Source organism: Cebus imitator, unplaced genomic scaffold (assembly GCF_001604975.1).
Source record: "Cebus imitator isolate Cc_AM_T3 unplaced genomic scaffold, Cebus_imitator-1.0 Scaffold159, whole genome shotgun sequence".
Taxonomy (NCBI): domain Eukaryota; kingdom Metazoa; phylum Chordata; class Mammalia; order Primates; family Cebidae; genus Cebus; species Cebus imitator.
In genome coordinates, this window is record NW_016107474.1 from 3,349,043 (window position 1) to 3,366,486 (window position 17,444).

The 17,444-nt window shown below is 54.8% G+C and overlaps 1 protein-coding gene across 2 annotated transcripts in view; it reads right to left on the reverse strand.

Annotated features, from left to right (window-relative positions):
- Positions 1–27: 27 nt before the first annotated feature.
- The window catches only part of CUNH16orf74 (chromosome unknown C16orf74 homolog), a 45,343-nt gene continuing 27,926 nt past the window's right edge, over positions 28–17,444 (reverse strand). The window contains exons 3-4 of one of the 2 annotated variants that reach the window (XR_005202651.1): positions 3,207–3,328; positions 28–582 (exon numbers count right to left, since the gene is read on the reverse strand). Coding sequence is in view for 1 of the 2 variants with exons in the window: in XM_017543657.2 (XP_017399146.1) it covers positions 524–582; positions 3,207–3,350 (203 nt within the window). In the remaining variant the exon portion in view is untranslated. Of the gene's footprint in view, positions 583–3,206; positions 3,351–17,444 lie in introns of both variants that reach the window. The other variant, XM_017543657.2, reaches the window with a different exon arrangement.

Sequence of the window (17,444 nt, forward strand, 5' to 3'; positions counted from 1 at the left end):
AGTAAAAAAAAAAAAAAAAAAAAAGGATTCACCATTTGTTACAGAGGATCTTTATTTATAATGCAAAAAAGAATTTATAAATCCCATTTTGGACTGTTTCCATATCTGTAAAATAACACATAAAAAACAGCCACTCCGCCTGCAAGAAGTTCTTGTTTGTGTTGATGGCAGAGGCCCATGTTTGCCCGGCCCAGGGGACTGGGAGGGTGTGTTTGTCCAGAAAAAAGCCTTTCCCTGGGACCCCGACAGCCAGGACCATGGCAGTCTCTCTTACCGGGCCAGAGTCGGCAAGAGCCTGGAGGCGTCAGAGGTGCGTCCACTCAGCGGGGCCTGGGAAACCCTGTTGTGGAAGCAGGCAGGCCGGATTCCTCGCTGGTCCTGGCACGTCTTTCTGAGCGGCGGCCAGGATTTGCTCTGTTCCATCCAGGGTGCTCAGCCCACCTTCCCCAGGCAGCCACACCCCTGGACACCTGAAGCCAGGACGCTGGAGTGAGAGTCCACCAGACAATTCGATGACACCGCCTCAGGCTTCCGGGTCGATTTCGCCATCATCTGGGCATGACCCTGTCTCATCCAGCCAGACTAGGAGAAAGAGGGATGGACACCTGGATGCACCCTGTCCCCACCACACCCAGGCCCACTTCCCTGGGAGCTGCAGGGCAGGGGCCTCTGGGCGTTCTTGTTTTCTGGTGCTGCCAGAGGCTGAGACGGGACCCAGTGGTGGTGGATCCTTCTGGGTGAATCAGACCCTGGAGATGCTTAAATTTGAGAACCCCCTCTCAGGGTTCAGGAACCTCCCTGGGGCTTGGACCTTAGAGAGTAACCCTGTGTCTCTGCTGTGCCCACACTGGTCCTGGGAGCAGGGAAGATGGTATGATCCCACTTTATAGGTGAGGACACAGGCTCAGAGAGGGAAGGGACCGTGGCAGCTGAGCTAAGGACTGGGCCTCTGTCCCCCTACACTTGGCTCTCTGATTAGACACCACTGTGGTGCAGGAGGAGAACTGCAGCAGGAGCCCAGCTCTTCTCCCACCATGCTGTGTGCCCCTGGGTGGGGCACTGTCCCTCTCTGGACCTGTTTGTTTCCCCATTTCTTTTCCTTTTTTTGAGAGGGGTTTTCACTCTTGTTGCCCAGGCTGGAGTGCAGTGGTGCGATCTCGGCTCACTGCAACCTCCGCCTCCTGTGTTCAAGCGATTCTCCTGCCTCAGCCTCCAGAGTAGCTGGGATTGCAGGTGCCCACCAGCACACCTGGCTAATGTTTTGTATTTTCAGTAGAGACAGGGTTTCTCCATGTTGGTTAGGCTGCTCTTGAACTCCCGACCTCAGGTGATCTGCCCGCCTCGACCTCCCAAAGTGCTGGGATTATAGGCGTGAATCATGGAGCCTGGCTTGTTTCCCCATTTCTATACTAGAGATAAGGGTGGTCCTCACAACCTCACGGTTGGAATGAGAATTCAATGATATTTATGAAAAGCATTTAGCCAGAGCCACGCACTTGGAAAGGTCACCGAGGAATGTGCCCCACTGCAGCCACCACAGTACCTGCACTGGCCCTGCCCAGGGGGCCCTGACAGCTTTCTCCCAGTCACTCGCTCTGCTGGGCAAGCGGAGACCCAAACTCAGAACATCTGGAAGGGTCTATGGAGTCCCCCTCCCAGACAGCCTTCCACACACCCCACACAAGCCTCATGGGTGCTTTGTGCCCTGCACGGGTCCAGCAGGACCCACGTCCCAATGGCTATCAGCTGATTGGTGCCACTTTTGGGGAGAGCATCTGGTCTGGGGGCCGTGGGGCAAAGCACAGATCACATAGCCTGGGGCTGCATCCCTGCTGCACCACCGACCAGCAGTATGGCAAGTGTCTCAACCTCTCAGAGCCTCAGTTTACCCATTTCTAAAAGGGGGGTGTGGCTGGGCACAGCGGCTCACGCCTGTAATCCCAGCACTTTGCGAAGCCCAGGTGGGTGGATCACCTCAGGTCAGGAGTTTGAGACCAGCCCGGCCAACATGGTGAAACCCCATTTCTACTAAAATACAAAAATTGGCCAGGCATGGTGGTGGGTGCCTGTAATCCCAGCTACTCAGGAGGCTGAGGCAGGAGAATCACTTGAACACGGGAGGCGGAAGTTGCAGTGAGCCAAGACCACGCCACTGCACTTCAGCCTGGGCAACAGACCCAAACTCCATCTCAAAAAATAAATAAAAATAGCCCAGGCACAGTGGCTCATGCCTGTAATCCCAGCAGTTTGGGAGGCTGAGGCAAGTGAATCACCTGAGGCCGGGAGTTGGAGACCAGCCTGACCGACATGGAGAAACCCCTGACTCTACTGAAAATACAAAAAACTTAGCTGGGCATGGTGGCACATGTCTGCCATCTTAGCTACTGGGGAGGCTGAGACAAGAGAATCGCCTGAACCCAGGAGGTGGAGGCTGGAAGCTGCAGTGAGCCGAGACAGCATCACTGCAGTCCAGCCTGGGTGACAGAGTCAGACTCTGTCTCAAACAAACAAACAAACAAGAAAATCCATTCATTACGCTCAGTACAGCGCTACCTACCGTGAGCTGGTATCACCATTGTTGTTATTCCTATTCACAGCAGCAGCCTTAACACCTGGCATAGGCCCAGCTCAATAAATCTCTCCTCAATGACCACGTCAACAAGTCCCACTAGCTCCAGAGGGGCAGGTGGAGTGCCGATTTGGGGCTCTGTCTCCCACCTCCTCATCCTCTCACTGGGAAGAACTCCACTTCCTCCCCATTCCCAGCAGTGAGCTGCATCTGGAAGGCCCAGGGTCCAGCCCCAGCCTTGGCATGGGCATGGGCTGTGTTTCCAAGTCTGTCCTGTCCAGCCAGATGGCAGCGGCCAACAAGATGGAGCAGTGGTCCTCCCGCTGGCAGGGGAAGGAGCATCCATCAATTACCTTGGCTGGCAGGAGCCGAGGCGTGGCGGGCCAGCCTGGCTCCATCCATCAATTGGCTGGCAGGGGCTGTCTACTAATTACTTAACACGCCACATTGTGCTGAGGCTGGCGCCTTCATGGGGGGCTCACGGTGCAGTGTACACAGGTCTGACCGTAAATGGTTATGAACCCGGGGGAGGTGAGGGTGCAGGCTCAGCCCCGTGGCCCAGAAACACGTCCCTGAGAGCTGTCTCTGCCGGGCCCCCAGACCCGACCCGGCTTGATGGCACAGGGGGCGGCCTCACCTGAGTTCTCCGAGTCCCTGGGCAGCATCATGCCTGTGGGGGTGGGGGGCGTGATGATGATGTCGGGCACGTCCAGGTTCTTGTCGTTCAGGACGGGGGCCTCGTCATGGCTGCTGCTGCTGCTGCTGACACACATTTTAAAGCCTGAGAAGCCAGGCGTGGAGCACACATGCACGTACACACACGACAGAGAGACAGGATCAGTGGCCGCCGGGAACCGTGGGCTGCCCCCCCATTCACCATCACTTGAGTCCCGACGCCTCACAGCAAAGGGCACCGCTGTCCCCACCTCACAGATGAAAATCCGAGTCTCAGAAATGCTAACTGAGCCCCCATCACATCTCACAGAACCATGAGTCGGGAAACAGATTTTGGGAAATGCTGCTCACAGGCTAGTCAGCCACTGGGGCCAGTTTTCGGCCTTCGCCATGTGGCCCAGCCAGTTCCAGCCTCACTCCTGGCCACCAGCCCCTACACTCCAAAGCTCTCACACTTCCCCTGACTCCCCGGGCTCCCTGGGCCCCTTCGTGCCTTTGCATATTCTGTTCCCCTGGCCTGGGACGCTCTTTCTTTCTCTGCCAGAGTAACAAGCTCCTACTTATCCTTCAAAGCCCAGTGCAACAGGCTCTTCCTTGGGAAAGGCATCCCAGCAGATCTGCGGCTCCCTCTTTCGCGCATCTGCACTCACTCATTCATCAATGAATTACTTTGTTTTGTTTTGTTTTGTTTTTCATTTCTGTCGCTCTTTGCTATGAACACCAGGAGGATAGTCACTATTTCATTCACCTGTGTTTCCCTTGAGCCTAGGACATGCTCATGACAGAGTAAGCAGGAGTGCTTTACATTCTAAATGCTGGCCAGGAGTGGTGGTTCACACCTGTAATCCAGCACTTTGGGAGGCCGAGCTGGGTGGATCACCCAGGTCAGGAGTAGCAGACCAGCTTCACCAACATGGTGAAGCCCAGCCTCTACGAAAAATACAAAAATTAGCCGGGTGTGGTGGTGCACACCTGTCTGTAGTCCCAGCTACTTGGGAGGCTGAAGCAGGAAGAGAATCGCTTGAACCCGGGAGGCAGAGGTTGCAGTGAGCTGAGATTGCTCACCTCAGCCTAGGTGACAGAGTGAGACTCTGTCTTAATTTAAAAAAAAGGGGGGGCAGGCGAAGTGGCTCACACCTGTAATCCCAGCACTTTGGGAGGCCAGGGTGGGTGGATCGTGAGGTCAAGAGATTGAGAACATCCTGGCCAACATGGTGAAACACCATCTCTACTAAAAATCCAAAAATTAGCCAGGCATGTTGGTGGACACCTGTAGTCCCAGCTACTCGGGAGGCTGAGGCAGGAGAATCGCTTGAACGGGGAGGCAGAGGTTGTACTGAGCTGAGATTACACCAGTGCACTCCAGCCTGGCGACGGAGTGAGACTCCATCTCAAAAAAAAAATAATAAAATAAAATTTAAATGCAACCAAAACCATCAGGCACCATTAAGCCACGTGTTACAATCTTTGTCTCTATACCCCATCACCTTGGTTTTGCCCCAAACAGTGCCAGGCTAGGATTAAATTAGCTCATGCATCAGAGCCCCTGACTGACAGGCGCTGAGTAATAAGGGGTTGGGGGGAACCTATTTTTCCTGATGTTCTCCCTTGACCACCATCAGGACAATGTTCCTAAGTGACCATTGTAGGGTCAGTGTGGGGGTTCTAAAATATGGCCCCAAGAGGTGAAGTGTAAGATGAACTTAGTGACTTGCTTCCAACAAACAAAATAGGACAGACATGATGGTGCGTGACTTCCAAGGTGATGGTACACAAGACACTGCAGCTTCCTTCTTGCTCTCTCTTAGACCACTTGCTCTTGGGGAAGCCAGCCGCCACGTTATGAGGATGCTCAAGCGGCCTATGGAGAAGCCCATGTGGGCGAGGAATTAAGACCTCTAGCCAACAGCCATGAGGGAGCCGCCTCAGCAGCAGAGCCTCCAGCCACAGTCCAGCCGTCAGATGAGACTACAGCCCTGGCTGACATCCTGATGTAACATCATGATCGACCCTGAGCCAGAACCGTGCAGCTAAGCCACTCCTCAATTCCTGACCCACAGAAACTCTGAGACAATACAAGTTTGATGTTGAAGCTGCAAAGTTTTGGCATAGCTTGTTAAGCAGTGATGGATTACTGACAGAGTCAGCAAATCTTTCCCTGGCCTTGGGAGGAAGGGATGGCAGGTGCATAGTGGGAATCTCATACCTGGCTGTGGGGAAATCAAAGGGGGCTTCTCAGGGCTACCTTTGTTCACCAAAGGGGTGTTCCTCTGAGGGGCAGGTTACCCCTGGGCTGTCCGGGACAGTCTGTTTGAATCCACAAAAAGCATGTGCACCTAGGGGACCTGAAGCCATGCCATTCAGGCCAAACTCTTGGTTCACCTGCCCCTTGACCAAGGCTGTAGGCTCAGAAAAACTGAAGACAGCAGGCACACTGACTTTGGAATCACGCCACCAGCTGTGTGACCTTGGGTGCACTGCACCTCCTCTCTGGGCCCTTTGCGTAGTAAAGAATCTGGCCCAGGACGGTGTCTCACGCCTGTCATCCCAGCACTTTGGGAGGCCGAGGTGGGTGGATCCTCTGAAATCAGGAGTTCAAGACCAGCCTGGCCAAAATGGTGAAACCCCATCTCTACTAAAAATACAAAAAATTAGCTGGGCACGGTGGTGGGTGGCTGTAATCCCAGCTACTCGGTGGGCTGAGGCAGGAGAATCACTTGAACCTGGGAGACACAGGTTGCAGTGAGCCGAGATCGTGCCATTGCACCCCAGCCTGGGTGACGAGAGCGAAACTCCATCTCAAAAAAGAAAAAATAAAAGAAAAAGAATTTAACCTTACCTAAAAAGAGGTCTGATATCTGTCTGCAGTTTCTGGGAGGTGCTCTCTCAGCCCTTGGAATATTCTGCCTGATAGAAGTCTTTGTTTGCCAGGGGCCTTGGTTACACTGGGCGTCCAAAGATGTGATTGATGGTGGGGGCCCTGGGTCATGCCCAGAGAGACGGCAGCCTGCAGCCTGAGCTCCCAGTTAGCAATCAATCAGCCTCCAGAGGTGCCTTCGTCTCCTGGGGTTGCCACAGCAAAGCACCATCAACCGGGGGGCTGGAACAACGGACATTCATTGTCTGACAGATCTGGAGGCCAGAAGTTCCAGATCCGGGTGTTGGCAGGGCTGGAGCCTCTGGAGGCTGCAAGGGAGGCTGTTCCAGGCCCTGTCCCGGCTTCTGGTGGCTGCTGACAACGTGGCGTTCCTAGGCTTGTAGAAGCATCGCCCACCTCTGCCTCTCACCTCAACACTGTTTCTCCGTGTCCTGTCTCTGTCCAGATTTCTCCTTTTCGTTTTTTAGATGGATCTCACTCTGTCGCCCAGGCTGGAGTACAGTGGTACAATCTCTACTCACTGCAACCCTTGCCTCCCAGGTTCAAACAATTCTCCGGCCTCAGCCTCCCAGGTAGCCGGGATTACAGGTACGTGCCACCACGCCCAGCTAATTTTTATATTTTTAGTAGAGACAGGGTTTCACCGTGTTGGCCAGGCTGGTCTCGAACTCCTGACGTCAGGTGATCCGCCTGCCTCGGCCTCCCAAAGTGCTGAAATTATAAGCATGAGCCACCAAGCCCAGCCCAGATTTCCCCTTTTGATAAGGACACCCGTCCTTTTGTATTAGGAGCTCACACTACTGAAATGACCTCGTCTTAGCAAAGACACTACTCCCAACAAGGTCACATTCCGAGGCCCTGGAGGCCAGGAGGATTACTTAGGAATTTTTGGGAGACATAGTTCAGCCCATAATGCCCCTTAAGAACTGTAGCCACTGAGGCCAGGGGCTTCCCGCCTGCGATGCTCTGTGCCATCACGCACCATCGTCATCGGCGGGAAGAGTGGGCGCTGTCCACAGCTCCATGGGGAGGGCTGGCAGGAGCCTGTGCCTGGGGCCTCCTGGGATCTGCCCCGTGAGCACCTTCCCTTTCCTCTTTGATCTGGTCCCTTCCCTGGAATGAGCCATAACCAAGAATCAAAGCCTCCAGTGAGTTCTGTGAGTCCTTTCAGCAAATGAGCAAACATGAGGGTGTTTTGGGGAACCCCCAAACTTGCAGCTGGCGGCAGAAGGGTAGGTGGTCTTGTGTACCCCTCCACGTGGCAGTGAGTCTAACTCTTCACAGACTTCTTGTTTTCATGGACAAGCTGAGGGTGTTGGTGGGGGAATTAGCCGCCTCCCTGGGCTGGGGAGAGACCGCCACGGTCCCTGGCACACACGGCCGGAGTGAGGTGACCATGATGAGCCACCTTCGTTCTATGCACGGCCACTGACTTCCCTCACCTCATTCTCAAACCCACAGTGACCAGCATCCTCCCCTCCCCCCACCACTGCCTCCCCGCCACCGTCACCTTCCCACCATCTGAACCCCAACCCTGTTCCCTCCTTTGGAAGACTCCTGGCCCCTGACTGGATAGTTTGTAGGAAGAGGCAACCTTTCCCTGACACAACGCTAGGCCCCTCTGCAGCACCCACATGGCCCCTCCAAAGCAGGCCTAATGCAGTGGTTTTTGAACCTTCTTTTTTTTTCCAAGACAGAGTTTTGCTCTGCCGCCCAGGCTGGAGTGCAGTGGTACCATCTCTGCTCACTGTAACCTCCACCTTCCAGGTTCAGGCTATTCTCCTGTCTCAGCCTCCTGAGTACCCAGGATTACAGGCACACACACCACCACGCCTGGCTAATTTTTGTATATTTAGTAAAGACGGGGTTTTGACATGTTGGCCAGGCTGGTCTCAAACTCCTGACCTCAGAGGATCCGCCGCCTCAGCCTCCCAAAATGCTGGGATTATAGGTGTGAGACACCACGCCCAGCCACACCTTCTTTAAAGAGAACGTTTCTCCTGCAATCTTGCACAGAAGCCCAGAGTGTGAAACAAATCAAAGGAAGCCACTTGGAGAGAGGCGCCCCTACCCCAAATGACCCCAAATGCCACCGCACAGACAAGCTACTGGGGCCGAGAGCGTGCGTCCTTCAGGCTCCACTGCCACCACGCTGGGTGTCACCAGCCCCATCTCACAGACGTGGAAACTGGGGACCTAAGAGGGTAACATCTGCACACAACCGAACAGCTAGTGGGAGGCAGAGCTAGAATTCATCCCCACGCTGGGATCTGGCTGAGTCTAAGCACTGGTGCTTCCCATAGCCATAATCCCAGGGAACAGCTGGCAAACTTTCTGCAAGGGGCCAGGCAGGAGTCTCTGTGCCCACACAAACTACACACAGCTTTGCCACGGCAGCCTGAAAGCAGCCGGAGGGAACATGGAAATGAACAAGCATAACTGTCTCAATAAAACTTTCTCAAAGCAGCGTCCGGCAGGAGTGGGTGTCAGGGCTATGGTGCCTGTCCCTGCTCTCCAGTCCTGCACATCCAGGACTGGCTGCAGAGGGGACTTGGGATCTAGGACACATCTGATGTCACAACTGGCAAGAATAAAACCTCCAAAGCCTGAGGCTTGTTAATGCCAAAAACAGAAGCCACAGCCAAAACCCTGGCTGCAGGTGGGCAGGGCAGACCCCTCTTGAAGGGCTGCATGTGAGGAAATGAACGAAATCACGAAAGCACTTTGCCCAGCCAGCGGCCAGTAAGTGTTCTCCATTATCATCCATAAAGAGCTCCTTGCAGAGGCCCCTGACAAAAGGAGTTGCTGATGATCATATCTGGAACAGGAGGGAGCCTCCCGGCTCAGTCTCCAAACCCCTTCCTCAGTGAATACTCCAACATTCTAAAATCGAACGCCCCACATTTGCATTTTAACACGGTCTGGAGCTTGAGGATAAACCCACACGTATAATCCGGAAGCATCAGGTTCTCAGGGAGCCCAGGAGAAGCAGAAGGCTCGGAGGAGAGGGGGCTGGAAGGAGAGGAGGGAGGAGGAGAGAGGGGAGGAAGGGAGGAAGAAGAGGGGAGAAGGAAGAGGAGGGAGGGAAGGAGGGGGAGAGGGAAGGAGGGGGAGAGGGAAGGAAGAGAAAAGACAGGGCTGGAAGGAGAAGAAAGGAGGGAGGAGACGGGGAGAGGGAGGAGGAAGGGACAGGGGAGGGCAGGCAAGGAGGAGGGAGGGACCCTGGCCCGTCTCACATCCTCAGGGGCTGCACTGGCCAGCCTCAGCAGCAGAGGTGGCCAAACAGGAGGGAAAAGCTCTCAGGAGGATCAAGCCAACGCTGGGGATTAAAAACCAAATGCCAGCCTTAGCCCCAGACAAGGAGCTCATTTGTGCTAAGGCCGGAATTGTTATTTGTTAATTATGTGCCTGCCTCGGGCTATTAAAAGCCTATTTCCTGAGCCTGGGATTCCAGTAGGAAGGGAGCAGATCCCAGGGACCCAGCCCCATCCCAAGGCTTCAGAGGGATGGAGTTCGTGCAGGCAGCCCGGCCTCGTGCTCCGGGTCACCAGGCCCTGACCCCAACTCTGCGGCCTGCACTGTCCTCTGCAATGGGGGCAGAGCCACGAAGACCAGACCACAGAACCCGGGCCCCTGCAGCCGGCCTTCCCCTCGGGTTACAAGGCAGGCGGTGGCAGGGTGAGGTCGGACAGCGTGGAGACCCGGCTCTGCGCTTCCCTGGTCCCAGGACAGTGGTTTCCATCGAGGCTGCCCATTGAGATCACCTGGGAAGTTAACAATTACCCACACAGGATCTCACCCCAGAGGAGCCGATTCATGGCTCTGTGAGCAGCGCCAGGAATTTGAAAAGCTCCCAGGTGACTCTAACAGCCAGGGCTGGGAACCCCTGAGCCAGGGCCACCATGGGAACAGGTGGCTTTACTCTTGGAGCCTCAGTTTCCCTGGCTGTAAAAATGTTACGACACCAGCCTTGCAGAAAAGGCCAAGTATGGGGAGAAATGGCCCTCAGGGGGCCAGCTAGCGGGGGCCTGGCGGGCTCCTGAGCTGCCTCCCCGCTGAGACCACCCCTCCCCAAGCATCTGGGGCTGCGCTCTGGGCTGAGCCTGCCGTTAGCACTCCTGCCTGCAACTCTCACACCATCCTTCGGAGAACACGAGGATCATGCCCATGCTACAGAGAACACCGAGCTCTGGAGACGGGAGGTAGCCTGCTGGGAATACACAGAGGCTGGGGAGCAGGGCAGGGGCTTGATGTGGCTCTAGGCCCCACTGCCCTCACCACTGCTGGGATCCGCTGCTACTTCTCATCCTTCAAAAGCACTGAGCCAGGCAAGCCCGTGCCTGAGATGCCACATCCAGGCTCTGTGCAGGATGCCCAGGTCCCTGGGGTCAGGGCACCATTCTCTGTGCCAGCTTTTGGTGAACTCCCGGCCACCCTGAGGCCACTGCCAACAGGCCCTGGAGACAGGAGCAAGCGCTGGCATGATGGCTCACAGGCGCCCTCTCCTGGTGTTTCTTCATTTCATTTAAATGAATTGCTTGATTATTTTAACACTGGTTCTCTCCGTCACAGCAGCCGTCACCTCCCAAGTTAAGCGATTCTGCCATCTTGGCCTTCCAAAGTGCTGGATGAAACAACACGCACTCTCCACCACACCTGGCTGTTTTAAACTTTTTTTGTAGAGACAGGGCCTCACTATATTGGTCTTGAACTCCTAGGCTCAAGGGATCCTCCCGCCTTGGCCTCCCAAAGTCCTGGAGTTACAGGTACGAGACACCTCATGCAGCCTGACGCTTTTAAAAACAGTGTTCAGGGCTGGGCGCCGTGGCTCATGCCTGTAATCCCAGCACTTTGGGAGGCTGAGGCAGTGGATCACAAGGTCAGGAGTTCGAGACCAGCCTGGCCAGTATAGTGAAACCCCACCACTACTAAAAATACAAAAAAAATTAGCTGGGTGTGGTGGCAGGTGCTTGTAATCCCAGCTACTTTGGGAGGCTGAGGTGAGAGAATCACTTGAACCCAAGACACGGAGGTTGCAGTGGGCCGAGATGGTGCCAACTGCACTCCAGCCCAGGCAACAGCGCGGACTCTGTTTCAGAAACAAAACAAAACCGTGTTCAGGCTGGAGCCCCAGGCGTTCCGCTTGGAGGCCCTGACCGGGAGCACACCCTCTTCCGCAGCGCGCTGTCATACACACAGGGGACTCCAGCTCGTCGGGCCCACCATGCAACTAGCGGCCAGAGGGCCGACCAGGGCCACCGTCCACCCGGGCAGCGGCTCCACCTGTTTGCACCTCTGCTTCCTCACCTGCGGAACTGGGGTAAATAACAGTGCCCAGGTCTGGGTGGGCAAACACGAGAGGTTAAGCACCACACTGGAGTCCAGGTGAGGTGGTGCGATGATTATACATGCATTTTGTGGAAGAGAAAACCCCAGTACTGGCCTTGCTGTGCACGCTCAGTAAACACAAGCTGTCATTCACATCATGAGTTGATACGAAGCTTAGATTCACATCACGTAATTTGAACCACAGGCGTTAACTGTCCTAAGTCAGGGCCCTTATTCACTGGTTCTGCCAATATGCAACACCTACTGGATGCCACCAGCTACTGACACAGCCCCGTGAGTGTGGGTTGGGGGCCTGTCTCCCCCCTGCAGTCACACAGCTGGAGTGGATGCTACACAAAATATTCCTGGTTCCAAGCTGACTCTCGGGAGACACTTCTCCCTTACTGTATGGGAACGGCCAGGGGCTTGGGAAGGAGGAAATCCCATCCGACTCTCACTTCTGTTTCCTGCCGTGACTTTGCCTCTGGCCTGGGCTTTCTCACCTGGAGAGCCAGCTTATGTCATGTGCTCCTTTTCGGCACAGGTGTAATGCCCCAGCTCTGAGCCTGGGCCAGTAAGGTGCCCAGTCAACAGGCATGTATTATGCACCTGCTGTGTGCCCTGCATGGCCCCAGGTGCTGCAGACACTGCTGAGGAAAGAGCTGCCTCTACAGAGGTTTATCTTTGCCTCCCTCTACACCACCTGTCCCGGCTCCAGTCGCAGGGATGGGGCCCCAAAGATTTCAGGGTCAGCTGTAGAAATGGTCTCTGGTGATTGAAGCCATCACTGGGAGGGGCCCACAGTGCTGAGCTTTGAGACTTGGGCTTGTGGGAGGCTGGACTGTCTGAGTGTCTCTGCACATTCATCATTTGATCCTCCCAATGACGCAGACTCCATCCTGCAGATGGGTAAACTGAGGCACAGAACAGTCAGGGCCCTTGTGCCCTGGGGGCTAGAAGCACAGATATTTCCAAGAGCCTGGGTCAGTTCTAGTAGGGATGCGGGTCAGATGATAAGCCCACTCACATCGGGGAGAAGCAGGGTTTAGGGGAGACTAGGAGCTGGAAAAGGCTTCCCAGAAGGGACCATCAAAAAGCAGCAGCAGAGATCCCTGAGGCACCCACAGCACACGAAAAGGCCCTGGGGCAGGAAACAGGGCCACAGGGGCTGATCGGGCTGACACTAATCCCTCAGAGATGACTGGGTATCTGGATTTAGTGCAGGTCTTTCCAAAGCAAACTGATAAATTCCTCCTAGGGTTCCAGATGCATTTAATCTTTTTTTTTTTTTTTTTAATTCCAATTACAGGGAAAGCCTTGTGTTATTATGGATGAGGCGGGGCAGCTCTGGCGGTTTTACCTTTTTGAGGCATCCCAGGCCTAATAGAGACAGCAGTGGATGTTTTAAATCTCTTTTTAATTAAGGAAAAAGCCCTAGCTTGCGTCAGGGATGAGCTGCTGGAGAGAGAACCTGAGAGGAGCTGGAGACAGGAGGCTTCAACGCACCAAGTGGGGGAAGGTGCCCCGCTGCTTCTGCCCGGCCAATCCACCTTCCTGCCCTGAGCACTGACTGCGCTTCTGCCCTCCCGGCCGGCCCTCCCAGTTCCCGTGGACTGTCCCTGCTTATCCTAGCGCTGGGTGTTTGGGAAGGCTGTGGAAGGTGAGGGTACAGTGTGGCGAGCCCAGGTTCCGAAGGCCGGTTCCAGTGCGGGCACAGTGACTGACGCCTGTAATCCGAGCACTTTGGAAGGACAAGGACAAAGGATGGCTTGAGCCCCGCAATCCTGGTTCAAGACTGGCCTGGACAATATAGCAAGATCCCTTCTCCAAAACACAAAAATTTAAAAATTAGCGATGCATGGTGATGTGTACCTGTAGTCCCAGCTACCTGGGAGGCTGAGACGGAAGGACTGTTGAGGCCAGGAGTTCAAGGTTACAGCGAGCTGCGATCACCCTACGGCACCCCATCCTGGGCAACAAGTGAGATCCTGTCTCAAAAAAAAAAATGGTCAGGTGTGGGGGCTCATGCTTGTAATCCCACCATTTTGGAAGGCCGAGGCAGGCAGATCACTTGAGGCCAGGAGTTCAACACCAGCTTGGCCAACACAGTGAAACTAAAAATACAAAACTCTATTACAAATACAAAAAAAAGTTAGCCTGGTGTGGTGGTGGGTGCCTGTAATCCCAGCTATCTGGGAGGCTGAGGCAGGAGAATCACTTGGACCCAGGAGGTGGAGGTTGCAGTGAACCAAGATTGTGCCATTGCTCTCCAGCCTGGGCAACAAGAGTAAAACTCTGTCTCCAAAAAAATGAAACCCAGGTCCAGCCCTGGCCCCATCACTTCCTGGCAGTGTCCCCTCCCCCACCCCTCAATATCCTCATCGTTAAAATGGAAACAAGAGCAGGACGACCATGAGAATTGAAGTTAAAAAAAAAAAATAAGCCAGGTACTTGGCACCCTGCCTGGCCATGGGAATGCTCACGTGCAGCCCAGGGTCCCCTGGCATTGGTGCTGCTGACACTTTTGTCATTCTCTGTGGTGCGGCCGTCCTGTGTGTCACATGATGCTTAGCTGGTGTCTCTGGCCTCAGATCCTGTAGTGCCCCCAGTTGTGATGACCAAAAACACTTCCAGACGTTGCCAACTGTCCCCGGAGGGCAGGGTCACCAGGTAAGATGCAGGCCATCCGTCACGTCACATCTGAATCTCAGGTTAACACACAGCTTTTCGTTTTTATTTTTTGACATGGAGTCTCGCTCTGCCGCCCAGGAGTGCAGTGGTGCGATCTCAGCTCACTGCAACCTCCGCCACCCAGGTTTAGGGGTTTCTCGTGCCTCAGCCTCCTGAGTAGCTGGGACTACAGGCGTGTGCCACCACACCCGGCTAATTTTTGTGTTTTTAGTGAAGACGGGGTTTCACTGTGTTAGCCAGGATGGTCTTGATCTCCTGACCTTGTGATTCGCCTGCCTCAGTTTCCCAAAATGCTGTGATTACAGGCATGAGCACTGCACCCCGCCAACAAGTCGTTTTTTTTGTTGTTGTTGAGACGGAGTTTCGCTCTTGTTACCCAGGCTGGAGTACAATGGCGTGATCTTGGCTCACCACAACCTCCGTCTCCTGGGTTTAAGCAATTCTCCTGCCTCAGCCTCCGGACTAGCTGGGACTATAGGCGTGCACCACCATGCCCAGCTAATTTTTTGTATTTTTAGTAGAGACAGGGTTTCACCATGTTGACCAGGATGGTCTCGAGCTCTTGACCTCGTGATCCACCCGTCTCGGCCTCCCAAAGACAAGTGGTTTTTTAGTAGAGGCTTCCCCATGCAATACTTGGGACATGCTTCTGCTTGACACTATTCCTTGTTCATCTGAAATTCAAATATAACCAGGCATCCTGTTTTTATGTTTTTGTCCTCCTCAATCTGGCAACTCTACACGGGGCTGTGGGGGAACCAGGCGAGGCACCCCCAATCTTGAACCACACAGGTAACTGACATTCATTACAACAATAACTAGGCATTTCAGGGCTGGCCCTACATGCCTGGCACAGAGCTACTGGCTTCCTCTGTCCCCGTGTGGCCGCAGTGCCTGGGGCTACACAGAGGGGCTCTAGGATGGCCCAAGCCAGAGACTGCCCTTGACCTGCTGTGCGGTCTGAACAAGTTTCTTACCCTCTCTGTCGCCTGCTGCAAAGTGGGGTATCGAGGCTAACAATCGCTACGCATGGGCAGCTCTCTCATTGGGACAGAGATTCTAACTTCTATCTTTTTTAAGACAGAGTTTTGCTTTTGTTGTCCAGATTGGAGTGCATGGCGCGATCTCGGCTCACTGCAACCTTTGCCTCCCAGGTTCAAGCGATTCCCCCGCCTCAGCCTCCCGAGTAGCTGGGATTACAGGCATGTACCACCACGCCTGGCTAATTTTGTATTTTTAGTAGAGACGGGGTTTCTCCATGTTGGTCAGGCTGGTGTCGAACTCCTGACCTCGAGTGATCCACCCGCCTCGGCCTCCCAGAGTGCTGGGATTACAGGCATGAGCCACCTTGTCTGGCTTTTTTTTTTTTTTTTTTTTTAAGAGATGGGGGTCTTGCTATGTTGCCAGGTGGAGCTCAAACTCCTGGGCTCAAATGGTCTTGCTGCCTGGGCCTCCTAACTCCTGGGCTCAAGTGATCTTCCTGCCTGGGCCCCCTAAGTAGCTGGGATTATAGGTGTGAGCCACTGTGGCCAGCCCTGCCTGTAACTTTTGCCCTACATAATAATCCTTATCCTGCAGGGCTGCTGGAGGATGCATGACCTGAAACGGAAGGTGCCCAAGGGCAGGTTCTCAGTGAGGCCGTATTATTAGTACTGTCATGGCTGCTCTGAAAGGGGTCCCGTAAGCAGGTCGAGTCCAGTTAGGACCAGAGAAAGGAGGTGGAGGTGCTACTTGAGCACAATGGGGGTCTCCCAGGGAACCTGGGCCCTGTGGGCAGCGGGAGCAGGGTGAGGCCGCAGCAGAGAGCAGAGCAGACAGAAGGCGGGGCTGGACATTCAGCTGCAGGCAGGAGTGGCTCTCAGGAGCGGACGCAGCAGTAAGGACGTCACGCGCAGCTCAGCTCCCGCCACTCTGCCCGGCCGGCTTTCCGCGGAGGCCTGGCTCCCTCCAGGGTGGGACCTGGGCCCGGGGCTGCCTTGCTCTGCTCGTTCCCTGATCAGGGACCAGGACTTTCCTGGGCTCCCACAGCAGCAACATGGTCTGGGACCCAGCCTCCGTTGCCCAGACAACCTCAGTGAACCTCACAGAGGGGTTCACTGCTGTCCGGAAAGCCCTGGCCCAGGGCCCCCGTGCTAAGAGACAAGCGCAGTGACAGCTCCTCGGTGCGTTTCATGTGGCCTGGGTGCTCCAGAAGCCAGTGCCTTTACAGACGTGGCTTCCAAAACGATCTCAACAGCACCTGTTGTTATTCCACCCAGCCAATAATGGAAGAAACGGAGGCGAAAAGAGGCTGAGCCGCTTGCCCAGGATCACACAGCCAGGGACACACAGCCCATTCACCAGGGGCGGTGTCCCACCTATACATGGTGAGGCTCTGTTTGGCAACAAATGACATTCGAGGGTGACAGCCAGGAAACGGGACCTCACCTACAGCATCTTATGCAGTCCGAGTGTTTGCGCTGAGAGAGGCAGGTCAGCCTGCACTTCACAGAAACTGAGGCTGGGAGAAGTTCTGGTGTGGACCAAGGGTCTCTCGGCGTGGAGGAGCTGAGACCACAGCTTTAGGGCTGGAGGCTCACCCCTCCCTTCCCTGCGGCCGGCGCACTGAGCCTGCAGGGGGTCTCAGAAGAGCTTCAGCTGTGGCGTGGGTGGGTACCAGTTCCTTGCTCAACAAGAGACACGTGGAGCTCACATGCAGGTCAAGATTAGGACTCAGGAGGCTGGCTGCTCTTGCAGGGAGTCTGAGGAGCTTCTGGGGAGCTGAACTGTTTGTTGGTCAGTGTGAAAATGCATGGAGCAGCTGACATGACCTGGGTCTTTTCTCCTGTATGTTATACTTCAGTCGGAAGTTAGGCCAGGCAGGGCATAGTGGCTCACGTCTATAAAAAATCCCTGCACTTTGGGAGGCTGCGGCCAGTGGATCACTTGAGGTCAGGAGATCAAGACCAGCCTGGACAACGTGACAAAACCCCATCTCTACTAAAAACACAAAAAATTAGCTGGCTGTGGTGGTGCGTGCCTGTAATCCCAGTTATTCCAGAGGCTGAGGCAGGAGAATTGCTTGAACCTGGGAGGTGGAGGCTGCAGTGAGCTCAGACCGTGCCACTGTACTCCAGCCTGGGTGACAGAGCGAGACTCCGTCTCAAAAAGAAAAGAAAAGAAAAAAGAAGTTAGGCCAGGCGCAGTGGCACATGCCTGTAATTCCAGCACTTTGGGAGGCCGAGGCAGGAGGACTGCTTGAGGCCAGGCATATGAAACCAGCCTGGGCAGCATAGCAAGATCCCATCTATACTGGAAAAAGAA